At 39.7% G+C, this 17,207-nt stretch overlaps 1 protein-coding gene and 1 long non-coding RNA gene across 3 annotated transcripts in view; both read right to left on the bottom strand.

The window, feature by feature from the left end:
* Positions 1-17,207, bottom strand: part of LOC122874574 (anoctamin-1) — a 252,254-nt gene that overhangs the window by 126,942 nt on the left and 108,105 nt on the right. For both annotated transcript variants that reach the window (XM_044192613.1, XM_044192614.1), the window contains exon 14: positions 5,458-5,532. In XM_044192613.1, the coding sequence (XP_044048548.1) occupies positions 5,458-5,532 (75 nt within the window). The remainder of the gene's footprint in view (positions 1-5,457; positions 5,533-17,207) is intronic.
* Positions 6,582-10,227, bottom strand: LOC122874576. The gene is made up of 3 exons (XR_006377639.1): positions 9,320-10,227; positions 9,109-9,197; positions 6,582-8,959 (listed from the first exon to the last, which is right to left on the bottom strand). It is a non-coding gene; the product is annotated as an uncharacterized LOC122874576 (long non-coding RNA).

Below are 17,207 nucleotides of genomic sequence, written 5' to 3'. Positions count from 1 at the left end.
CGCAGACATGTAACTATGGAGTCAAACAACCAAAGTCAGCTTCAAAGTGACAGCAGTGACAGCCAACTACTGTATAGACTTCCTTATTAACTGAGACCAGAATTTTCGAGAGGCAGGCAGAAACAGGGAGTTCGTTAACCTGCTTTCATTCCCACATTTATGATACCACACACACAAATCTCATACAGTCTCTGCAGCTGGTTTCCCCCTCTCTTACGGCATGTTTACTTAGGTGATAAGAGTTATGGTCTTTGAGCTAGAAGCAGGAGTTTGAGAGTTGCACCTCCAACTACCAACTCCATATAAATCTTCCACATATTTTAATGCAGTATGAGGCTTATTAAAGCTTTAAATCCTATTCATACTAATTAGACCCTTTCCCATGTTTTCAAGTCTTCAAAGTCTTTCAACTACTTCTTCATGTAACCTAAGCTAGCAATGCAGTTTAGCTCCCAGCAATTAGTCAAGTAATGCAGTTCAGATCCTAGCTTATGCTATATTTTGCATCCTTCAGCCCATTCCCATTTTATCAACTATTCATATTCCTTCCTACACTTTTTCATGCTTTTTTTCAACTCTTAACTATTCATATTTTCTATCAACAACTCAATTAAAATCTTACAATGGTCCACATCTTTCATACATTACTGGTATTATTCAACTTTAAAAGCCAGCAATTCAGTTTAGCGTCAGCTAAGCAACAGATCTTAAAATATTTCACATTTTTCATACATTATTGGTATTATTCAACATGTATGATTCAACAGCCAGCATTCACTAGTTTACATTCACAGCTTCTCTAGTTCTTCTTCTGACTTCTTCTTCCGATTGCATTGCTACTCCTTCTGCATACTTTCAACTACAGAAACCATTCAAATATCAAAATGTTCAGCTCTTTAAGGACAAATGTGCTTGTATTCTTTTTAACTTTTTTCTACCCCTTCTACTTTTTAAAATATTAACCTTTTTTCAACAAAAAAAACTTGTAATTTCATTCTCTCCCTTTACTCGTATACAGTTACGTTTAAACTGGGAGTGGGAATTTACCAAATTTTATGGCCATACACTCTTTAAAAAGTCACTTTATGTCTAGTTTTTCAAGCTTAGTTGGATTTACACTTTCCGTGTTCGACTTCCAGCTTTGATAGTATTACAGTTTAGCACACTGTACACTTCTTGGTGGACTACTAACTACTTCTGCGTACTTTTATCTACAGAAGTCATTCAAATGTCAAAATGTTTAAGGACATTTATGCTTCTATTCAAAACCTAACACGGCAGTGGCGGATGGCCGCCCACCATTGAGTCTGGTTCTGTCCAAGGTTTCTGCCTCTTAAAGGATTTTTTTTTTGCCACTGTCGCCAAATGCTTGCTCAAGGTGGGATTTGTTGTTTCTCTGTAATTAAAATTATAAAGAGCATGGTCTAGACCTGCTCTATAGGAAAAGTGCAATGAGATAACTTCTGTTATGAATTAGCATTATATAAATAATTGAATTGAATATTCCACTTTTTTCTACCTTTAATGCTTTTTAAAAATTACAAGCTTTTTTCAAGAACATAATAGAGGTGAATGTAGCTTTGACAGTATTACAACTATGTGTCCGGCATTAGCAATGTATTTCAGCTTTAAGCATTATTAGGTAATGCAGGTCAGCTTCCTACTCTGCCAGTTTTACATTTACATTTCCAGGTTTTCAGCAGTGCAGTGCACTGCATTTAAACTTAAACATGCTTTTCAGGTAACTAATTTCAACTTCAATGCCATACACTCTTTAAAAAGTCACTTTATGTCTAGTTTTTCAAGCTTAGTTGGATTTACACTTTCCGTGTTCGACTTCCAGCTTTGATAGTATTACAGTTTAGCACACTGTACACTTCTTGGTGGACTACTAACTACTTCTGCGTACTTTTATCTACAGAAGTCATTCAAATGTCAAAATGTTTAAGGACATTTATGCTTCTATTCAAAACCTAACATGGCAGTGGCGGATGGCCGCCCACCATTGAGTCTGGTTCTGTCCAAGGTTTCTGCCTCTTAAAGGATTTTTTTTTTTGCCACTGTCGCCAAATGCTTGCTCATGGTGGGATTTGTTGTTTCTCTGTAATTAAAATTATAAAGAGCATGGTCTAGACCTGCTCTATAGGAAAAGTGCAATGAGATAACTTCTGTTATGAATTGGCACTATATAAATAATTGAATTGAATATTCCACTTTTTTCTACCTTTAATGCTTTTTAAAAATTACAAGCTTTTTTCAAGAACATAATAGAGGTGAATGTAGCTTTGACAGTATTACAACTATGTGTCCGGCATTAGCAATGTATTTCAGCTTTAAGCATTATTAGGTAATGCAGGTCAACTTCCTACTCTGCCAGTTTTACATTTACATTTCCAGGTTTTTCAGCAGTGCAGTGCACTGCATTTAAACTTAAACATGCTTTTCAGGTAACTAATTTCAACTTCAATGCCAAAACTATGCCAAGAGGAGGGCCTTTACTGATGGTAATAGGGAAGAGGTGAGGGCAATCTAGGCTGAACTGAAGGCGAAGATCAGGGAGGCCAAGGAGAAGTACAGGAGGAAGCTGGAGCGGAAACTCCAGCAGAACATGAGAGAGGTCTGGAGCGGCATGAAGAGCATCACTGGCTTCAGACCGACTGGCAGCAGAGGAGTTGAAGGCAGCTTGGACAGGGTCAACGAACTTAATCTGTTCTTTAGCAGATTCAACACACCGGCTCCTGCTCATCCCCCCTCTAACTCAGCTGCTGTCGGCCCTCAGACTCCTCTGTGTTCACTGCTCCCCCCTCCCCCATCTTCTTGGAGGAGAGTCCTACTCCCCCCTCAACTGGCTATCAGGCTAACGGCCCTCTTCACAATAATGACTCCCCCTCTCCCACGCCTGTAACCTCTGCTGTGTGCCTGACTGCTGACCAGGTGAGAGGACAGCTGATGAAACTCCACTCAAACAAGGCTGCAGGCCCCGATGGAATTAGCCAAAAGCCTGTGCCCCCCAGCTATGTGGAGTCCTTCAACATGTCTTCAACCTGAGCCTTCAAAGGGTCCCTGTTCTGTGGAAGACATCTTGCCTCGTTCCTGAAGACGGCGCATCCCAGTGGCTCCAAGGACTACAGACTGGTGGCACTGACCTCCCACATAATGAAGACCCTGGAGAGACTGGTGCTGGAACAGCTGCAGCCCATAGTCAGACCCCTCCTGGACCCCCTTCAGTTCGCCTACCAGCCCCGGCTGGGAGTTGAGGATGCCATCATCTTTCTGCTGAACCGCATCTACACCCACCTGGACAAGCCGACAAGCACGGTGAGGATCATGTTTTTTTACTTCTCCAGTGCTTTCAACACCATCGGGCCAGCCCTGCTGGGTGAGAAGCTGGCAGCGATGCAGGTGGATGCCCCCCTCGTGTCCTGGATTGTGGACTACCTGACTGGCAGACCACAGCATGTGCGCCTGCAGAACTGTGTGTCGGACAGCGTGGTCAGCAACACTGGGGCCCCTCAGGGGACTGTCCTCTCTCCCTTCCTCTTCACCATCTACACCACGGACTTCAGCTACCACACAGAGTCCTGCCACCTTCAGAAGTTTTCTGATGACTCCGAGGTGGGATGTATCAGCAGTGGTGATGAGTCTGAGTACAGGGCTGTGGTAGGGAACTTTGTCTGATGGTGTGAGCAGAACCATCTGCAGCTCAATGCGACAAAGTCTAAGGAGCTGGTTGGGGATCTACGAAGGGCCAAGGCACCACTGACCCCGGTTTCCATCCAGGGAGTCAGTGTGGACATTGTTGAGGACTACAAATACTTGGGAATACACATGGACAATAAACTGGACTAGGCTAAGAACACTCAAGCTCTTTGCAGGAAGGGCCAGAGCCGCCTGTATTTTCTGAGGAGGCTGAGGTCCTTCAACATCTGCCGGACAATGCTGAAGATGTTTTATGAGTCTGTGGTGGCCAGTGTTATCCTGTATGCTGTCGCATGCTGGGGCAGCAGGTTGAGGGTAGCGGACGCTAACAGACTAAACAAACTGATCCGTAAGGCCAGTGACATTGTGGGGGTGGAGCTGGACTCTGTCGGTGGTGTCATAGAGGAGGATGCTGGCCAAACTACATGCCATCTTGGACTGTGTCTCCCACCCACTCCGTGACGTGCTGGTCAAAAAAAGGAGTACCTTCAGCGGAAGACTCATCCCCCCAAAAAGCACCACAGAGCGCCACAGGAAGTCATTCCTGCCTGTGGCCATCAAACTCTTTAACTCCTCCCTCTAAGTGTAGTCTGTATGACCCTCAGTCATTAAACTGGACCTTGATCATTACATCTCTGCAATACTTGACATAATTGTGCAATATTCTGTGTAATACTCCTGTGCAATATTTTAGTTTACAATTACCTATTTATTGATATTGATATTACTCATACCTTTATTACTGCTGTGCAATATCCTCCGTCTCATTATAACCTTAATAAGCTACACCTAACTTGACAGTTCATGCACTATTACCTTATACCGTATTATTATCATCAACCAGTAAACCCACTTGGTACTTCACACTTGTTTTATTTTATACTTATACCCACTTGGTACTTAATTTATTTTCTGACCTGTATTATAGTCTATTATATTTTTTGCTAGTACTTCTATTCCTGTGTGCACTGACATAAAAGATGAGCTGCTGTAACAAAAGAGTTTCCCCTCGGGGATCAATAAAATATTTCTGATTCTGATTCTGAAGTGTTGACAGTATTAAAATTTAGCTTCAAGCTTTTTTAGTAACGTATTTCAGCTCTTAGTCTCTTTAGTTAATGCAATTCAGCTTCCAGGTTGTTAAGCATTTCAGACTTCTGAAGTTTCAGCAGTGCTTTGCAAAATCATTTCAGCTTTCAGAATTTCCATGCATTTTCTACAGGAAATGCAAATTTTGCAATGTTAATTATTTAAATCTTTCTGTAGACACAAGGAACTAGTGATTATTGAAGTTGTGTGCTTCTCCACACCCCATTTAGTATTTTTTAATGACAAACATTATTTATCCAGTGCAGCCCCTGTGCGATATGACATACAGCATGACAATTCACAAGGGACCCCTCACTGCATCCAAATAGGGTTGTGATGAAGGAGAGCAGGGGCAGTGGGACACTTTTTAGTGCTACCACTGTAAGGGAGAAGATTTTATAGTGTAATCAATACGTTTCTGTAAAACGGATACATGCAGCCCAGTAACCAGGCATGTTAACAACACACTGTCTGCCACAGGATTAAGCATACAGACAAAAGACACAGAGACACAGCATGTGCTTCAAACTAAAGGGTTTGAAGCACATGATGAAGTAATGTAGGGGTGAAAAACAACTGAAAAGCTATAAAAAGAACTCTAAAACTAAAATATGAATGAAGACATACAACTTGAAAGATGCAAATATATATAGCCAACCATATATTTACCTTGTGCTCTGATTTCTGATCTTTGCTCACAGACTTCTGCATGACCCTGAATTCATATTCAGCCCTGGGGTGGTCCTGTGAAGGTGACATGAACAGAAATGACAGACATACACAGTGAAACACATAGAAGAGCAGTTTAATTAAAGTGAAATTACCAGATGGAAATGTATGCCGGTGGTAGAAGAGACTGGTCTGTCCAAGAGCTGTTTTAATAAAGCATTTTAAAAAAATACACTAACCACATAATACTGATAGGATGTGAATGAAAACATTTTTATATAATTTTATATTTAATTTTTAAATTTTCATTTTCAGTGCAATCAGATAACTAAGTAGGACAAATAGAATAAAGGTGAAAAAAATTCCTTTGTACCATCTTTCTGACCACTCAAAGTGCTTTAAACTACATGTCACATTCACCCCATTCATACATATTCATACATTGATGGCAGAGTCTACCATGCAAGGTGCCAACTGCTCATCAGAAAGAAACTAATCATTCACACACACTCAAACTGGATCCAAATAAAATGTGACATAATTATAAATTTCCAGTGTCCCTTCTTGACCTCTGTTATGTTGTTTGTAGGTGTCCATTATTTTTAGTATGCCATATATTCTGTCAAGAGCATATTCAATATAGATTTTACATATGGGAAATGTGCATTCCATAATCTATACACCATAACAAAAGGCATATTACAGTACAAACTTTATAATCGTGTGTTACAACCTTAATATCTAATTAATAATATTCAAGATCAGTCAGTACAGATTATGTCCTATATCCCTCCATAAAAGATAGGAAAAAAATTAGAAAGGGTGATGGATGCCTCAGAATTCTGTTCCTTAATATATTCCTTTTCTTTATTTACTTGCGAGGTCTGAGGGAACATCTTAGCTCTTGTCAGAAAACTTGATATAATTGAAGTGGTCTATAAAAGGTTGCCAAATTTTGTAAAATGTCTCGTCTTGTGTTTTTCAGTCAGAATAAATTTTCTTAAATTTGTCAGTTCGTCTTTGTCCCTGCGCTTAGCCTTCTAGCCATTTCGCCAGTGTTTTCTAGTGTTTTTTGGAATTTCTTGCTTGGTTTATGGACTTTGTTGTGTTTCTCTGGATTTTGGATTATTTGCATATTCCCTACTGGATTATGTTTGCCAGTTTGGACTGATCCCCTGGTTTTGATCTCCACCTGCCTCACCATCCATGTAAGCTTACACTTGCCATTAAATCACTGTACTTGATCTGCTCTGCCTCTGAGTCTGTTTGGGTCCAATCCTTTGTGTCTTCTGCTACTCTGTTAGCATCACTATGATAGTACGAACCGACCAACTTTGGACCCAGCAGAGACTGAACAACTACTGGCATTCCAGCCTATAATTTATCCTAATGACTCTGAGTCCATAATCAATTTTTTTCAGAGGAGAACCCAGCTGTGACCAAGAAGTTGATGGCAGCTCGCTTGGAAGCCGTGGAGTATGAGGCTATGTTCTTTGTGCTCCTGCCTTTGAGTCTGTTAACCCTAACAGCCTCCTTTGCACCCAAGCCTTAACCCCTAGTTCCAAGCTATCAGCCAGCTAACCCCTGGTCTGCTAACTTCCAGCATGCGTCGAAGTGGCGTCGAATTTTGATGTTTCACCATGAAAAAGGAAGTAGTTATAACTTGAGTGTACATGGTCACGTCTGCCCCGAACTTCACGTTTTATAAGAGTCCCATCCTGAAGACATCTACAAGCCAATATTGAATATTAGACATAGCGCCACCTACATGTAACAGGAAGTTACAGACCCTATACCCTTACAAATTACACCTACCAGATTAACCAGATCCACCTCAAATTTGTTCAGCAAAGTCTTAAGGCCTTGATGATGCTTCATTGTGAAGATTGTAAGTTTCCACCAAACACCATTGTCGTGGCGACGCATTATTCACCGTTCAACAGGAAGTTGTTGTAACTTGAGTGTGCATTGTCCCATCTGCCCCAAATTTCACATGTTTGATAAGAGTCACGGCCTAAGGATATCTTAATGCCAATTAGGAGTTGTAGTGACTGCACCACCAACTGGCAACAGGAAGTAAGCCTTGCGTGACAATCATGATTTGATTCAAAAGAAATCTTTAGGGTGTGGTCCACACTTCATATACTGGAACATGACGTATAATTAGTGGGTGTTCTTTAGCGCCACACAGCGGATGCAGGAATTGATATTCACCTGCGGTCAGTTGCGAAGGCCCATTCATCGCTGCTTGCAGCTTTAATTTAATGTTATGTTTGTATTGAAAATAACACTTGTAGCCATATCAGTGTTCAACTTTACCATCTGTCCTAATCTAACCTTGGACCTTGGTCCACCACTGTGTATTGATAGATCCTAAAATATGTTTACTGCTATTTTTAACGTGCAATAAAGTAATTTATTAAATTATTGCTCAAGTCATTGACTTCTCTTATGGTACATATCTGTAACTTAGTTTAATATCTATGTTCAATAATCAAATCACAGGAAGACATTAATGGCATTTTTCTTTGTCAGAATGTAGATTATTAATTTTCAGGCCACATTCAATCTTGTCTTATCCTAATGGCATACATAACATACACAAATGTGAATATTATAAGTTGTCCCTTAACATTAACAACCAAGGATCAGAAGAGAGACAGTTGGTTTTCTAACTTGTGTCATATGTATGTATGAAATGTACTGCACCACAAAACAATTCACATAAGTCTTCTGTTACATTTAACAAGGTATGTGGCAAATCTGCAAAACCAGCTAAGAGTAGTCAGTAGTTTATAGAAAATGTACTTATTTCTGTTTAATCTCACTGTTTTTTTTTTTTATTATTCAATCTGATGGGATTTCCCCCCCCCATGGCTCATATTTCTCGCATTCTTCAACTAAGTATAATTTCTGCGCAGCAATTAATAAAACTTTTAAAACTCATCTTTAATTAACTGACACAAGTTATTTCCATAGGATGTTATAAGTTAAGAGTAAAGATTTAGATGGTAACAACAGTAGGAGATATTATGCTCCCAGGTGAACATCTAGTTGGCCAGTTACAGATGTTCCCTAATCTAGAGCCTGTTCTCAAACAGGAAATTACTTTTCACTTGTGTGAACTAATGCACTGGGGTTGTTTCATCCTTGAACTCCAGCCTGCTAGTTCTTTAAACTGTTTTGGTAAAAATATGCAATGACTATCTCGCATCAGTTATAGCACAAAAGAAGATCCTATGCAGGAAAGAAGTTGAACCTATAACTAAGTGGAGAGATCCTTCAATGATTCACATTAGCTGCTACTGTAAACTGTCTTTACATCAGAAAGGCTGAACTGTAAGTTGATTGTAGAGTCATCTTCATAAGTCTCTTGAGAACAGAGGATGATGTCCATGTGGTCTATCTTCTCCAGAACAAGATGGATGGCACCAAACACGCTGCTCAATACATCAGGGTTTCCTTATGTGGTCATTCAGTTTTCCCTGTGTGGATACCTTTCCTGTTAAAGCGAGACACTTTAATGAAGACATAAAAGATGGCAATGTATCATGTACATACCATCTTGTCAGACCAGGTGTATGGCGGTTTGCTTCAGTGCAGTACCATCATTGTATAGACTTAATAATAATAATAATAATAATAACAAACCTTGAAATGGGCACATTTCCTCTGAACACTGTGGCTTAGTGTTTGACAGAGTTGTCACATTTAACTTCATTATGACATGGGTAATCAAACTGTGAATAAAAAGCATTTCTTAATAATGATTAAGACTTGACTGAAAAGTAAGTCTTCTTTCTTATTGCATCAGAATTGATCTGTCTATGTGTGATGAGCTGATCCTCCTCAAAGTACTCACTGCAGAGTGAAGTGAGAGGAGAAAGTGCCAGAGGGAGTCCCCTTCTTTCTCCTCATGTTCAACACCCACTGATTCAGCCTGGTATCCTCACCTAAAGAAAGTGTATTTCCACACAAAAAATGTTTTTTGTATTACGTCTTTACATTCTAGTGTGCTGTAGTTAAACATTTCAACCAACAAAGCACCACATCTGCCATGTGAACTGCAATGAAAATAGACATTATTCTAGCATAATTTATGTTCATATCAAAGCCTTTGTATTTTCTGTTATGGTAGCTATTTATTACTTCAGTCTAGGTTTTGCTGAGAAATGTACTGTATTTATGAAGTGTAAACTTCATCAGCACACAAAGAAATGACTATTGGGCTACATCTACTTCTCCAATATGTTACATCAATGCTGCACTTTAAGATCAAAATAACAGGACACATCAACAAGCTAGTATCTATTGAGCTTTTTGACAGCAGCCCAGACTTGCCATTTATTACTGTAGCTGTCCCAACCAGTATAATTTCATGATACCACACATCATCAGCAATAAATACGCATTAACATCGCAAAAGTTATCACCTATGGACTTTGACAGGCTATATTACAGTAACAATTGATAAGGGATTGAAATTATTGTGTGTTTACCACAGACATTATTCTGCAGTAAAGCAGTAAACTTATCACCAGTAAACTTTAGCTAAGTTACTTTGCTGGTGTTAACTTAGGTTGTTAGCAAGCTACTAACTTTACCCAGGCCTAGCTAGCCTTACTTGTAATGCCTTAGCATGAGGATGTAGATAAACACAAAATGCCAACAATTGCCCTACTGTAATAAACTAATGTCTGAACTTTAGGTTGAAGATATGGACATTATCTTACGTAGAAAGCAACTTACCAATGAAGACGAACAGTGTTGCCGTGGTTGAAGTGATGTGCCGGCTGTTACCCAATTTGTTAGTCACTGAACGAGGAAGTGACGTCCTAACTGAAGACCTGCCTTGATGAGAGGACTTACAGATTGCATTGCCATTCGAATTTTTACACCAAAAGAGCGTGGTGACAAATAAATGTAAATGCAATAGACTGGGGGCACTGTTTTGCTGGCACATTGAATTGCCAATGCCAAAACGCAATGCCATTTGAATAAAGAGAACAAAAAACACAGCAATATGAAATGCAATTGATTGAGCTTTCAAACTGAATTGAGGATTGCATTTCCACTTTGCATATTGAATTGCCTATGGCAAAATGCACTTTCAAATTGCATGACCAAATTGCACATTGAATTGCCAATTGTAAAATGCATTAATTAATTGCAAAATGAATCATCTTGGCAGTCAATATATACTCATTAATACATGGTCTGGGAAATGTAAAGTGTCATCACACAGCTTGTTCATGTTGTTCCCCATCTTTATTGTAATTGCCATACAGACCTAACAACAGTGGTGGTTATTTTGAATTTAGGACAGGGTCTATGCCATCTTAACTTAGGATTCCTAACTTAGGAAATTCTTCAGTTAGGACAGTTCTGTAATAGCTAAATTCCATAGGATTTTTTCCTAATTGCAGTTAGAAAACATTTCTGTAATACCAAAAATCCTAAATGTCATCCTAAACTGAGATAAGGTTTTCAGGCTTAGGAAGTTTCTGTAATGTCGCCCCAGGTGAACACTCCTCTTGTGACCTGGATAATGGATTACCTGACTGGCATGCCATAGTTTGTAAGACTGAGGAACTACATGTCAGGAACTGTGATGAGCAACACAGGGCCCCTCCCAGGGGACTGTCCTCTCTCCCTTCCTGTTCACTCTGTACACCTCTGACTTCAGCTACAACTCAGAGTCATGCCACTTGAAGAAGTTCTCTGATGCCATTGTGGGGTATATCAGTGGACAACAGGATGAGGAATACAGAAGCCTGGTGGATGACTTTAGTCCTTTTTAAACAGAGATCCCGCAATACTGCTGTAAAGAAGACCCGCCATTATGGCAGCTTTGCTTTTTTACACTGAGCCAAACAACGCTGGCATAATGCTGCCAAGTGTGTGATTTTAGATAGCATTTCGTTCCGGGAGCAAAGAGGCATGACACGACAGCGTCGGCATCCAGTGTGTGTGCTCCCCCATTTACACAGATGTCTTTTCGGCCCCGTTACTACCTCCGCTGCTGGCTTAATGGCGGAACAACATTGCCCCTACATTCCGCGTCCGTACATTTTATACAGAACGGCAATGCATTATAACAGTGCTACATTCCCACCTTGAACAGGCTGTATAAAGGCTGTATCTGTGGTGGCCAGAGCTATCTTTTATGCTGCCATGTGCTGGGGTGGAGCATGAGGGCGAGAGATGCTAACAAACTCAGTGATTGGAGTAGGAGTTGAACTGGACTCTCTGGAGGCGGTGACAGAGAAGAGGATGCTGTCCAAATTGGTTGGCATCCTGAAAAATGTCTCCCACCCCCTCCATGACATGCTGGTTGAGAGTCTTCAGCCAAAGACTTATAGACTAGGTGTTCCACTGAGCGGTACAGGAGATCATTCCTACCGATGGCCATCAAACTATTCAACTCATCCCCTCTCTGTCACAGTATGGACTGGGAGGCTGCTGAGGTCTTACTGGACTTGCTAACTGCATTTTCTGTAACTTCTGGCACTGTGCAATACACCTTTTAACTCAGAACTTATTATATCCATTTTGCACACCTTACTGCAATTTGCGCTCTTCTTAAAAGGGCATACTTTCTTACCTTTATGTTAGTACTTGTGTGCCATAATGTTGCAGATGGAGGAGGGTGAACCCACTTATTTTACTTTGACATTGTTGACTTGTTGTCTGTGTTGATTATTCTGTTGATTGGTTAGATGCGGTCTAGAGCTGTGCGGCTGGCTAAAATAACATTGTGCTTGGTTGTGTTACCCACAGGGATTTCAACAAATTGAACTGTTAGCTGTGGGACTCCGGCCATATTATCTGCCACGTCAATTTTCTTGATACAAAGACAGCACATTTTCAAAAGTCAGACCACAGGCTCTATGGCATAAATAACACAATGCTGACCGCACGCCATAGACAGAATGTGTTGAAGCTGACGGTTGTGGTATAAAATAGATTCATAGCCCCTCATTAAAGCCGACGTGTGACCTAAACGCACGGCTGGGGAAACGGTGAGTTTCTTGACAAATTGATTTAACCCTATGTTTTGACCGATATTTGGTACTATAGAGTCCAAAGCACCGGCCGTGTCTTTGTAAAATAACCCGGCAGTGAACTGACTTTTTAGCGTATTGTCTGAATAGTTGAGAAGGGTCTCCGTCATTGCTCTGTAAAGGTGAGATGCACCGGATTGTGAAATCAGCCTATCCCCCAGAATAAGGTCGCATTGGTTAATAAATGGTCATACAGGTGTTTCCTAATAATATTGCAGAGGAAGGAAGCACATATATAGGTGAATAGAATTGGTCCAAGCACAGAACCTTGCAAAACTCCATGACTAACTTTGTCGCCGGAGGACTTTGCCGTTGAGAACCTGCTGCGGTCCGGAGACCGCATCCTGGAGTGCGGACTGGAGCAGCCGCCCCGGGGTTCCTCCAGGAGGATGCAGAGAGACAGAGACTCTGGATCAGGTACCGGTCCTGGTAGCACAACAGCCGGTAACGGGCCTGGAGGCGGGAAGGACCAGAACTCTCACTGCATCCCCTCTGCAGAGGAAAACCTGCAGCCACAGCAGCCACAGCTCCTCCAGTGGCACCCGGTCCTCAGACTGTCCAAGGGGTCTGACGGATCACAAACCCCCCACAAGCCTCCCGTCAGTCCTGTGCCACCGACGCCGCCTAAATGGCCCCCGGGCCTGCTGGACCAAGCCTGTTCTCTGTTAATTGTACATACTTAAATTGATCTGATAAATAGGATTTAAACCAGCTTACTGCAGTTCCTTTAATGCAAATTAAATGTTCTTGTCTCTGTAATAGGATGTGATGGTCAATGGTGTCGAATGCAGCACTACGATCTAACTAGACAAGTACAGAGAATTCCTTTGTCTGATGCAATTAGAAGGTCATTTGTAACTTTCACCAGTGCTTATGATGCACTCTAAATCTGACTGAAAATCCTAAAATAAACTATTGTTATGTAGAAAGTCACACAACTGATTGGCAACTGCTTACTCAAGGATCTTAGAGAGAAAGGGAAGGTTAAATATCGGTCTATAGTTGGCTGAAACCCCTTGCTCAAGAGTGGGCTTTTTAAATGATGATCTTACCTGGTGATTTGATCAAATAGTTGTAAATATCAAAGTATTTCACTTCTAGCCATTCAGTGGGATCATTTCTCAAAGAAAAGCAAAGTAAGGGACACTGAGATAGGCTGACAATATTGAATTTGTCATTATACCTTTTACTATAGACATAGGGTGCTAAAATAATCCTTTGACATGCTGAAATGTAATTTCTTTAGCTAGCTACAGGAATTTTGTTAGCGTTTCAGCCCTTGGTTGCATATTGTGGTGCCCGATTGTTTTCCCCTCTTGTGGGCATGATTTTCAGAGTGTGACGTGGTGCGTTATGTCTCTGTCATCATCCACTGTGGCCTTTGCACCACTATCTCAGCCTGTTTTGTTTTTTTCCCCTCTTTCTTCATCCTGCCTCTCTGCCCTATTCTGTCAAGTCTTCTCCGGCAACAGAATGTTAGTAGCCTACATATACTGGATTGTAACAGTAATGTTAACAGTCAACATATGTGGTGTGACCAATAAAAATTTAAGCATGAAATCACTCTCATTTTGAAGCTGTACATCCTGCATGATCAGTACTGTGCAACTCTCAGGAGATAAGAAGGAACCATCATCAGCTCTAGAAAAAAACAATGTGTTTAATTCATTATGTTATTGATTAAATGTTCTTAAATGTCATTAATGAATGTTATTGACTATTTCTCCATAGGGAACAATCCCGTACATAAATCTGACAAATGACAAAAAATGTAAACTACATACAGTGTCTCACACATATATGATTATAGATGTGATGTAAATATAAAATCATCATATTTACTCATATCATATACCTCATCAGACTCCAGAAGACAACATGATAATAAAGGTAAGTGTTTTAAAAACTCAATGAAAAGCCTATGCAAATCAAGTTTTAATGATACCTTTACCAAGTACATTGATTTGTTGCTAAAAAAAAAAAAAACCTTTTCTAATATGAATTACAAATAAATTATTCTTTTGATTAAAATTGTGTTTGTATTTCTCAAGAAGTGTTTATCTGTTTATTAAAAAGGCATTAATGCTTTTAGAAATGGATTTGTCTATTTAAACATTTAACCAAAGGCCTTTATGCCCTGACTTGTGGCCTTTGTGCCCTCAAACAAAATTGCCTTGCCCCTAAAGTTACGAAATTTCAGGCCAGGTGTTGAATACATTTCCTTCCTTACAAAACATTTGCAAAGCTGATTTTTCATATACATGTTAGAAACTTGCATTGTTTACATCCTTGTGTATTTGTTTGCAGACTTCTTCCCTGCTATTGTTGGTACACTGCTTTGACTCTTGGTGTGTTACCACCCACTCGTACAATCATTGCTCCATAGTGCTAGTCTTCAAAATCTCCACAGTGTACCTTTAATAATCTGCTGTTGCTATCACTCAGCGTCTACCTCCATCAGAAATTGGTATTCATCACTTTCAGTCTCGTTAAATTTCCTTAATTTTATTTATTGCATTATACTCATGACTTTGTATAATTCCTGGTCATATCATTTCATAATTACATGTCCTTCTGCATATAATGTCATGTATTCTAGTTTGAAGATAAGATATATTCAAACATCATGTCATGTCACAGGAGACACTTCAACACGTGTGAATGAAGTGTTAAATGATTCATTGAGAGTTATTAAACCAGCTATTTAAAGCCCTATTTAGTAATGGCCTTGTCGTCCTGGTTGTCCTGAGACAGTGCACCTTTGGTTCCAAGTTGTGTCGGGTGGTGTGAACTGGTAAACCTTGAACAAGTCTCAACAAATCCTAATTCACCCCATCAACACCTTCTACCTTCTCCAACCCACCACCCCATGAACCCCTTCCACCCAATCGCCCCAACCCCTGCTAACTGCTATCCCTTACTACCCCTAAGAGGATGCAGTTGTTTTCTCTCACAGCTTCAGGGATGCATATCAGGTAGACACACTATTTAATGAGCACAACAGTAAAGTCCAGCCATACTCACCACCTGAACCACTGGAAGTGCTTAATATAAAATAGATTTGAAAAAGAAAATAAAGTGAACACTCAAAGTAAAAGTGAACAGAAGGAAAAACAGCTTGAAAGGTCAGGAAATAATCACAGTGCTTAAAGAGAGAAGTTTATGGAACCTGGGAGTGGGATTTTTCTGTAATGAACTATGTAATGAAATTCCTCATTCGTATCCTGAAAAATGTGTTATTGCCAGATAATTAATCTAAATATCAGGCCTATTTTATTTTATTGTTTAAGTTGTGGGTAGATATTAATGTTTCCACAATTTCTAACAATTTAATACTGTAAGTAAAAATGTGAGTTGTCAGAGTGTGTTTATTCCACCTTATGGCAATTTTTGAGGCTGTATATTGTTTGTTGTAGTGGACAGAAATATATTTTACGGTGATCCTATTTGCCTTATTTTGTCCATCTCCTGTAGTAGTATATGGTTTTCTTGCATCCATCCCAGGCTCCATTCAGTGTGACTGTCAGAGAGAGAAGCAACAGTGATAAAGATAGCAAAGTAATGTTGATATGAAGCAAACATAAAGCCCTTTGTTATGTAGTATGATCTCTCACGCTGGAGCACGATATAAAAAAATTCAAATAATTAACAATTATTTTCAGTTTTAACATTCTAATTGATTGGGGGAATTTTGACTTGTGAACTGGCTATGTGAGTCACACACACACACACATTGTCACTACACAGTTTTGTGTTTATGCATGGGAAATGGTGTACGCATGGGAAATGTGTATACATGTGGCCCCTGGTCTGTTTTACATTTGAAGATATTGTAAATGAAAAACAAATGATAACTCCTTTATAATATTCTATAATGTCCCATCAAGGAGCCAGATATATAAACAATGCATAAGCACAAACCATGCATACCCCATTTTGCGTATAAACTGGTATTTATAAAAGTAGAAAGTGCGGAGAGAATGTGTTCACCTCATACATACTTTAGACCAGTATCGTCATGGTTTTCTAAAGCAATCTGAAGGTGATATAATATGGTGCAGATGGTAAAATGTGGTGAGAGACAAAATCTAATATAAGTGTTTAGGTTGTTAGCCAATATCAGTGATTGTGTTCCTTCATTTATGTTCATTTTATTATTCTTTTTATTTTATTTATTTAGCTGATTTGGGTGTTTTCCCTTGTATCATCCATCTCCCTCCCTTTATGTTCTTTTCTTTAGCTTTTATTATGAAGCACTTTACAACATCTGTGATATGAGAGGTTATATTAAACAGATGATTAAGGGCATGTCTCTGTACATTTATGGCTAGCTGTGGGATTAGAAGTCAGGTTCATTGTAACATGTGTGCACAATGTTACAATGAGCTAGATTTAAAAAAAAAAAAAACTGCATAAGCCTTCATAATTCTGACAAAAAGAATGTGTATGCAAATTTCTGTCTTGTGCATACACAGAGTTTTAATGTTGAATCTGCAATGGTGTGTGCATGTGGCCCCAAATGTAGAAAATTTGGTCAAGGATTACTAATTGTATCGACTGACTGTATGACTATGTTCCATTGCTAGGGGTCAGGTTTTAGTGCTCTTTACTCCCAAGTTCTTCTTGGTGCGCTGTCCTTGGAAATAAGTGTTTTCTGAAGGACAACCATGACATGCAGCCCAGCTT

This window comes from Siniperca chuatsi, linkage group LG4, assembly GCF_020085105.1.
Source record: "Siniperca chuatsi isolate FFG_IHB_CAS linkage group LG4, ASM2008510v1, whole genome shotgun sequence".
NCBI classification, from domain to species: Eukaryota; Metazoa; Chordata; class Actinopteri; order Centrarchiformes; family Sinipercidae; genus Siniperca; species Siniperca chuatsi.
The sequence above is the reverse complement of the archived record's forward strand: the minus strand, read 5'-3'. Positions and strand labels throughout refer to the sequence as shown.